The sequence below is a fragment of the Lates calcarifer genome, linkage group LG5 (genome assembly GCF_001640805.2).
Source record: "Lates calcarifer isolate ASB-BC8 linkage group LG5, TLL_Latcal_v3, whole genome shotgun sequence".
Taxonomy (NCBI): Eukaryota; Metazoa; Chordata; class Actinopteri; family Centropomidae; genus Lates; species Lates calcarifer.
In genome coordinates, this window is record NC_066837.1 from 11,217,840 (window position 1) to 11,227,580 (window position 9,741).

General features: G+C 42.7%; 1 protein-coding gene across 1 annotated transcript; it reads left to right on the top strand.

Moving 5' to 3' along the window:
* Positions 1–3,086, top strand: gprin3b (GPRIN family member 3b). Its single transcript, XM_018661576.2, has one exon. It carries the CDS (start codon positions 69–71, stop codon positions 2,220–2,222), a length of 2,154 nt encoding a protein of 717 aa, XP_018517092.1. The 5' UTR covers positions 1–68; the 3' UTR covers positions 2,223–3,086.
* The last annotated feature ends 6,655 nt before the right edge of the window (positions 3,087–9,741 follow it).

The following is a 9,741-nucleotide window of genomic DNA, read 5'->3' on the forward strand; positions in this document are numbered from 1 at the left end:
TGGTAGCAGTATTCTGTTTTCATTTTTGGATTACGATATTATTTAAAGACTGAAACGGCGAATCCGGCATGGGAACTAACCCAAAAAGGACAGTGACAGTCCAGATGGTGCCTCAGCTGGCTGTGGTGGACACGCTGGGCAATAAGGAATCTAATGCCAACTGGACTAAAGAGCCCAACCTCAAACTCTCTCAGGTTTGTCCAAAGCCCACCCTCACATCTCCTGACCACAAACAGGATAACTTGTCTCTGACTGCTGCTCCCACTAACATCATCCCACATACCCAAAAAACAGCTTCCAAGGGAGGTGAACCAGTTAGCAGCACTGTGTCAGACAAACCAGTTCCAGCCAATGGAAACCAGACAAAACCCGAGCATGTGACAGGCGGAGACCAAAAGATGCCAGACCTGCCTCTAACCGGCCAAGGTGTGGGTGAGGCAGGAGGTGACCAGAGGGATTCTAACGCCAATATGAAAATGTTAAGCCCGGCCGATGAAAAGGAAATCTGCAAGGCCGGCTTGTCGTCTGCTGTAACAGCGTCAAAGATCGACATGCAGACAAATGACTGCAGAATAAAAGGGCCAGGCGCAGCGGAGGATGAGCGTGCAAAGCCGACAACCTCAGCCAAAACCATGGCACGAGAAGACAGTAATAAACATATTTCTCCTAATAATAAAAATCTCAACAACGCCTGTGAATTAAGGCAAACAGCATCTGCGCCCCAGCAGGATAACAAAGGGAGTTTATCAGCTCCCAAAAACAGGGACACTGCTACAGCACAGAAATCTAAAGAGTCTGATCATATACAAAGTTCCTCACAAAGCTCTGCCAGTCTGCAAGAGACTCCTGAACCTAAAAAAAGCGTGGAAAAAACAGCTCCACTTAGCTCTACCACACCTCCATCAAAGAGCAAAGAAACAGGGGCAGGGTCTACAAATAAGAACTCAAGTTCAACACGTCCAGAGAAGGATTTTCAGCCAGCAAAGAAACCACAAGTCTCCTCAGATAAACATCAGGCAGCGTCTTCACAGAAGGACTCCTCCACTCTGCCCCAGGCTATACAAAACATGCCGGCATATGGGCAGGTGGCTGAGGAAGCCAGCCAGACTGACACAGCTGTCTTTGAAGGGCAGAAGCAGCAGTGCTGCAAACTCTACAGGGAGGCTTCGACTATGACCTCATCCCCGTCATCCACCCCAGTCAAGCGGTGTCACGATATGGAGGTGCAGGCGGTGGCTAACACCTGCAGTAAGGCTGTGGCCACAAGTCCGAGCCTGCTGTCGTTTGCTGAGACCCGCAGGCAGAACGGGGTCCCCAGGGAGGAGGTGGAGAGCCTGGTTGTGGTCTGTCAGGTGGACGGGAGCGCTGCTCTCCATCAGAGACTCACAGTTGAGGCAGAGATGTGCCACAACCAAAACACAGGCTTGGTTTTTAACTCTTTGTCCCAGCAGCAAGATGCCAGGCTGGGGGCTAAGCCTAAAGAACCGGGGCCAGCTTTATGCAACATCCAGCCGGTTTATCAAATCAACATTGAACACAGCAACCACAAAGAGCAAGGAGAGACAGGTAACTCTCAACATAAAACTGGAGCTCAGATATCTGCAGCAAAAACAAGCACTGCTGAAGCTTCCTCTTTCAATTCTGGAGCACCCCCAGAGACAGCCGGTGCTTCCAAGCCTGGATCTGCTGACAGCAACAATGCTGCACTGTCTCAGGCTGCTGTTACAACCAAGCCTGAGCAGGCCCCGCCAACAACAACAACAGCAGCAGCAGCAGCTAACACCACATCCAAGTCAGCTCTAACTAAAAACAAAGGAGGAGCTGGAGGTAAAGCCCCGACGAAGGAGACAAATTCTGGCAAACAGAAGATTGAACCGGAGAGAAACAAGGAAGAGGATGACCAGTCAGAGAAGCAGAAAGGAAAGAGCGTGCATGACGTCGTCTGGGATGAACAAGGGATGACGTGGGAGGTTTACGGGGCCTCCGTGGACCCAGAGTCCCTTGGTTTTGCCATTCAGAGCCACCTGCAGTGCAAAATCAAGGAGCAAGAGAGGAAACTGATGGCCCAGACCTCCATCCGTAAGTCAATCTCTGGTGCCGACTCACCGCAACATGGCAGGAAGAACAAAAGGAGGCAGCAGAACATTTTCAGGTCAATGCTGCAAAATGTCAGACGGCCCAACTGCTGCGTACGTCCCCCTCCCTCCTCCGTCCTCGAGTAGCACAGCACAGAGGTAGCCAATGTCAGACTCCTCCCTTTTTCCTAGAGGTCAAAATGTTTGCCCCCCCCCCGCGTCATGACTGCAATGCCAAGTGAAACATTAATGAGGTGAAGATCCCTGTAAGTAAAGTAAGTATACTGGAATGTTGTAGCATAAAGAGTCAAACTATTTGTGATGTTTGTGATCAAAGAAGGTAGGAAATAGAAATATAAAATGAACAACTCAAGACTTATTTTCTAGAAATAGACATAAAAAAAAGAGAGAAAACTTCCAACAGTTTTTAAATAACAGAGGCAATAATAGTGAAATGCATGTTTATTAGTTAAAATGGCAGTTGTATGACCTAAAATGAAGTCCAGACCTTCACAGTACATGGCACTGATCATGGGATAGACATATTACTTACTGTCAGAATATTTGTGCAAATATATTAAGCCAACATCTCATTACATTTGGTGCATTTGGTATATGTTTTTGAGGTGTTTTAGGGCCCTATATTTATAAGATTACTGTATTTTCTTTTCATGCACATTTATTTTTAGTGAGTGATTACGTTGTGCAAAAGAAAAAAGAAAAATAGGGACCGTATGCATACATGCACTGTTTAATCTCTGTTCTTCTTTGGTTTTCTATTAAAATAACAAAAAAAAAACTAAGTTGAGCATTACACATTATTCATTTCTGATGTGCTGATGGAGACTTAAAGCGAGTATAGAATCACTTTTTGGTTATTTTCAGAATATTTCTTGTGGTATTTTAAAATTAGACAGAAAGCTTGATGCCACTGGAACCATATAGAAATGAAAGGTTATGAAAAGAAATAAACAAAATGTATTAGAAAGACAGATCAAATACATCAGTAACTCAGGAGGAGATTGTGTTTGTGGATGTGTCTAAAGCCAAGAGTGCACATGTCTGGGGATGTGAGAGCAGCAGGCAACATCAGAGCCGTCAACAGGAGACGTAAGAGAGTGACAGACCGCAGCTGAGCGTAAAGGTGCAGTGGGTCGTCGACTGTGCTCGGTAATTTAGCGTCAAGCTTAATGAGACAGCTCCTGATCCCTAACGAGGGTATGAAGCTCGACTTTTCTCCCAACTCTTTCCTATAGTTTGACAGGGAGATGAACGCCTCTCTTTAGGTTTTCAGGTGGGCTGTGTCAAAAATACATTATTTTACATGAATACAATAGATAGCATCGCTTAGTTTTGTCTGAAAGTAAGATCTGCAGGTGCAGGGCTGGGTCTGCCAGAGGAAAAAAAAAATGCTTTTCTGTGAAACAGTTTTATAGGTCAGTGAAGGACAGGAGAGACCCAGTCTTGAGGATATTTCCAAGAACAGGATGATACGCGTGGCTTTGTTGTGCTGTAAGTCTGAATTAAAGATAAGATTTGGAACCGATCATTTGCAGTAAGTGCAGAGTCACAGGACAGAAGGCTGGAAGATGGTTATTTGCAGCTTAGGGCTTGAAATGGGTAGTTTTACTTTTATCTGCATTGAACAGGAGAAATGGTCTATTGTTTATCGTTAGTTGTATTGTCAGTGAGATTTCAGCTACACTCAGCGGTGAGGTATCATTGCTAGGATTTATTGTTACATAAAGGTGTGCACCATGTGGATAAGAGACCAGGGTGAGAGAGTGCCAGAACTGCATCTCATTTTAACATTATGAAGCAGAGAGAAAACAGAGCAGCCTCTAAACTGACTCTGTCATACATGATGAAAGTTGATATTAAAAAAATATTTATGTGTAGTGAGAGGAATACTGGAGATACCATGACTTTCTACTTTACAGAGAAGACGCCATCATTCCCAATTTTCAAATACGCTGCTCGACTACAACCTTAGTGTTCTGCATATTTTCTATACAAAACAAGGCCCCACACACCCACAAAAGTGTTGTCAGTTAGTTTTTCATGCTGCATTCATGTCCTATCATGAGTTATTGTAATTATGAGCTTCCAAAATTTGACTCATTTCATCATGTTGTTAATTTTTTAAAGCAAAGATGCCAAATGTTTTCTGGTTCCACCTTCTCCAATTTGATCAATACAAGGCTTTGCTGCTAAAACAACAACCATCACAGATTAAGACAGGGAAAGTCCGACTTTTCTGAAAGATATGTCTGACTTCTGGTACTCAATTATACAGAGGTGCCTGAAAACTAAACAAAACACAGATGCATCACATCAGCAAAAGTCCATCATTCAGTGCAGTTAAACCCAAATTTAACAGCTGCATTGTTACGTTTTCAAAGGTGTTTTATGATGTAAACACTCACAAGTCATTCAAAAATTATCCATCACCAAACTCTTTGTAATAATAAGAATGATAAATGTGTCCCGCCCTGCAACAAAGCTACCAGGAGAGTGAGAGAGAGCAGAGTTTGAAAAAAGGTCTAATCAAGCAACATGAGCTAAGTGTGAGTGTTTGTGCTTAAAGGTGAGAAGCTGAAGCTGAGCTTTCAGAGAGACAGCTGAGTAAACTCTGAATCAACACCAGTTTTTAGAATAAATGATCTTCTGCAGAAGACAGATCCTTGGGAAAATTATGCGTTCTGAAAATTAGTTTCCATGCTTCTAAATTGTTTCAGGCAACTAGAGCTGCAGCGATTAGTCAATTAATCAATGAGTTGATCAAGAGAAAACTAATTGGTAACTGATCAATTAATCGTTTAGGTTGTCGTTCAAATAAGCATGGTTCCAGCTTCTCAAATATGAGGATATGTTTCCTTTCCCTGTTTTATATTACAAAGCAAATTGGATATTTATGGACTTTGAACCATTGTTTGGACAAAACCAAACATCTGATGCCTTCATCTTGGGCTTTAGGGAATTGTAATGGGTATTATTTTACCGTTATCTGTACAGACCAAACGAATAGATGAATAGAAAATAACTGTTAGTTGCAGCTCTATAGACACAATACTGAGTGTTAAATGTAGAAGGTCAGAGTGAGATCATCTGCTCGTCTAAATTAATTCAAGTTTTGAGGTTAATTGCAGGGCTCTCCTGTCTGATTATAATATTCCTCCCAATGTCTAGTTTAGCATGAAAATAATTCATTTTCAAAATGCTTTGCATTGACCAAAACACTACGTACACCAGGGAATATTCTCAGCAAACCACTATATAATGGTGAACTCTTCCTTTCAGTGTGAATTTACTGTCCTTACTGGTGTAACACTGATTCCAGGCGACTGCCGTTATTGTCTTAACAAGCTTGTCACTCTCTGTTAATGTCAGGAAGTGATGGGGGGGGGGGGAGTCCCCTATACTCGTAGTCTCTGTGCTGTGAAATGTCACAACCTGTGAAGGACGACATAGAATAAAACACTTAATCCTTAAACCTTTTTTTGGATCCACTGGCGTCAGAGGACAGAGGCACTAAGTCGTACTTAAATCTGTCTCATCCTACCTGCTCAGATTTGTGTAAGAACAGGAGCCTGTGATTGTTTCTGGTGGTAGCAGTGCCCCCGTGGCCTCTTTCCATACATATTCTGCCTCAGGTAGATTGATGTGTCTCTCCCTCTTCTTCCAGTCGAGGTCAGTTTGTCCTTTACACATCGACTCTGTCCATCTCCGCAGGCCCCGGTCACCAGCCGTAATTCTGATGATTCTTTCACCCCAGCTTTATAATTAGCTGTGTTTCGATTTTTAATAACCCCCTACTCACTGTGTCGCTATGACTGGTTCCCATTTGAAAGTGTAAATGAGATTCGACCACAGGCGGTGGTTAGCACAGAGGGAGATTTATTCCAATGACAAGGAACTTTGGAGATGGATTTCAAAGGCGCATGGATAAATGCCACCTACTGCTACAGTTACCAGAGGATAGTGTTCAGCTTGGTGCGCGCTCCATGACCTCTGTGGGTATATTAGTGAACGCTTGTCTCAAAAATCCACCACTGCTGCACCAGAGGTCTGAGAGACACACTGTCAGGACCTTTATGGTGTAAAACGTAACACCCCCAGACTATGTTTTCCATCATTACAACAAGGAAACATTTTTAATAACTGAACATATCCCCTGAATGTTCAATGATAGCGTGACGTGCTGTCTGTCTTTTATGGTCATGTTTAGACATTTGAACTGGTGTGAGAGGAGAAAGGTTGTGGTCTTGATTTAAATCTAAAAAAGTAAAATGTTAAAGCATGAGACAGGATGTTTTTAAAGAACTGACACTGAACTGAAACCACAATCTTTTCCACAAGAGATTTTGGTGCCTAAATCTAATCATCCACCTCCAGTGGAAAAACAGTGATGCCACTGATCACATTTCAGGATCAGTGGTATGTAAAGTAACTGTAATTTTAATTTAAAGTAATTTCTTCTAGCAAAGGTTATTCAAATAGGAGTGATGGGGACTGTTTTCAGCTGTGGATTAATACACATTTGGTGCTTGAAGTGATTTTTCACTGTAGCAGGATGGTGGATGTGGGAATGACTCAGAACACATGTTCTGAAGTAGCAGTGTAATTTCCTAGTTTGACTCAATGATCCTAAAAGAAGTGATTATGTGATGTTCCCCTGTTGCTCCACCTCACCATTAATGCCATAATGAATAACTGAATATAATCTGTCACAACACTGAGCTGTAGAGCCATCTTTCTATTTTTTATTTCTTTTTTGTTAGAAAGGCCAAAACTTATAATTTATAACTCTGGCTTGTAAAAAAAAGCAAAACACCAGTGATCATATGCTTCTCTTTGACGGTGACAGTGCAGCACTGACACCCAACTTGAGAGCGAAATAATAATCTCTCAAGTGTTGACACTTAACAAGGAAACTCCCAGGCCGTGTCAGAAGCTAAAATTAAAGACTGATAGTCCATGAGAGGAGCAGGAGCTCCCTGTTACAGCCTGAGGGCCTCCCCTGACTCATGCTGAGATGTTGAAACTAATGGTGCTGGTACTCTGAGCGAGCAGACGGGCTGTGAGGGAAACTGTCGTACACTGCATAGAAAAAACAACAACAGGCGTTTTAGTGTGGTCTGATATATTTCCTGGATCTAGTTATTTATAGAACGAGAAATTAACTCAGTGTATGAGAGGATATGTTTCTTTAAAGTAATAGCAATCTAAAAATCTTAATGCACCTTGAAATACCAAATTAGGCATTCTTGAGTGGAAAAGATTAGACGCTCTCTTGCTCTGACCTCGTCCTATTTGAATGTCACTGCAGATGTTTATTTATTTTTAAAAATATATTTCCAAGTGTAAACACCACCATGTGTAACAGCATCCTCAGATTCAGAGGGAATTCAGGGCAGCAGCAACATTTTTGAGCTATAATTGAAGTCCTGTGATAACTTGCTGTCCTGGTATTGGGATTTGAGATCTGCTCGCAGTGACCCAGTTAGCTCCATAAACACATTAGCTTCTTTAGCTCATATAGAAAACCTTATAGAGCTACAGCAGCTGGAACAGAAGCCATTACAATTACCTAAACCATTGTCAGGATAAAAATCTATCCACTCAGATCATTTGTGGCACATTAGATACACTTTTATCATGGGGATGAGTGTTAATTACTATTTACAGATCATATTTTGAGATTGTGGAGTGGGTAATTAGAGGCGGCTGGTGATCATCGTGTTGCCATTTAATTCTACATAACCCAGGTCCTGAAACGGCTCTGGAGATTTGAATATTTCCATTCTCAGCCGTTTCTGTGCCATTTTTCCACAATTGTCTTTCCTCTCCTGCATCCATCTCTGTGACTCTGTCTCTCACTGTGCCTTCCCCTTCAACTCCCAACTCCCCATTTCCTCTCTAAGCCTCCGTTTCCCTCTGTCCCAGATGCTGCGTTCTCTGTGTCGATGGCGATATCATAATGAAGCATAAGCCAGTAACAGTGAGGTGATTAAAGCTTCTGCTGGCCTCCACTCTGCAGAGTGTTTCCCATGAAACGGCCCCGTTACTGCTTCTCTCCCTTTACTTATCATCGTATTGTATTAGCAGGATAGCTGGAAGTGAAGCTCGTCCTCCTGATGGCCGCTCTGTTCCCGGTGGAATACGTGGCCTACATTTGTTTGTGGTGCAGCGTTTGGGCTGTGTGAGCGTGCTATCGAACAATTCCAGCTTTCTGCAACGTACCCTCTTTACACTTCCTCTGACGTTCACTATGTTGTGGCTACACGCCGTCTTTTTATTCGTCTGTTTCCCCTCTTCCTCCTCCCTGTCTTGCACAAATGTATCCAGCACTTTAGAGCTCATCATTGATTACTTACCATTCAACTCACAAGCACAGGGCCTGGTAACCTTTGTAACAGAGCATACATGTGCAAAGATGCACGTTTGAAAAAGACTCACACACACACATACAGTACGCACATATATACACAAAGGTCACCTTCCCTGGCTTCATTAGAGACTGCTTTATTATGGCTGACAGATGTGCCCATAAATCATAGGTCCCCTGGTGGAGCGAGAAGATCCAAAACAAACTGTGCTGATAAAGGTGAAACACAGAGAAAGAGGGAAGGGGAGGGGAGAGAGATTAATAGACAGAGAAACACAAGCATTCACACACAGATCAATATACTGTATTTATTGACAGCGTCTTAAACAATAGGTTTCTTCCATCATACTTTCTGAAGAATGATGATTTTTTTCTGTCCTCGGCGGCCCGCAGGGAGATAAGCAGCTTTTGTTACATCACTGCCTTTTGTCACAGAGAAGAAAATGGATGGAAAGTCCTTATCTTGAGAGAAAAATGAAGTGTTAACGGAGACAGATGGACAGATCGCTGCTTCAGATTCTAATACACCCAAAGTGAGTCCAGGAGATGATTCTGATAAAACCCAGTTGAGGGCCCAGTTGTTTTTGCACAGAGATTCAGCCCCGGATGAAGATCCTCCTTGTGAAACTCATTACCTCTGACCTCGGTGCTTTTATTACAACGCAGCCCTCGTCATTCTGCATTGTCTGCAACACTGCAGAGGAAGTTAACCCATCTTTTTTACCTGTTCATATCTATGTGAGACAGAAATGAACTCTTTTAGGTCTCTAACAGACATCACAGTGACGATTTGAAATTATTTCCGTTAGCCTTAGCAACCAGGTGAACATAGTGCAACGTTTAAAAGCTAAAGAGCCAGATATTACCATTTTAATTGAAAAGGTGATGATGTGTTAATAATGTGTTCCCACCTTGTTTCTGCCACCCCCAAGTGGCCAAACAAAATCAGTTATTTTAGGTGTAAAGCACTTCTCTCACTTGTTGCAGACCACTGACATGTTTGCATTACAAACCTGTTACTCAGTTTTTAATTTGTTGGCCTGAAAGCAGGCAAATGTAAACATTTTGTTTTTAAAAATACTGTTTCAGCTTATAAAATATCCACCACCAAGCTTTTAGGGGCGGCCGGGTTCGACCTTTTCTGTGTGGAGTTTGCATGTTCTCCCTGTGTCTGCGTGGGTTCAGCTTCTTCACAGTCCAAAGACATGCAGGTTGGTGAGTGGTGACTCTAAATTGCCTGTAGATGTGAATGTGAGTGTGACTGGTTGTTTGTCTCTA

Bases quoted from the DNA above. Each gene is read 5' to 3' on its own strand.
- gprin3b (XM_018661576.2), top strand. From the start codon at position 69: ATGGGAACTAACCCAAAAAGGACAGTGACAGTCCAGATGGTGCCTCAG.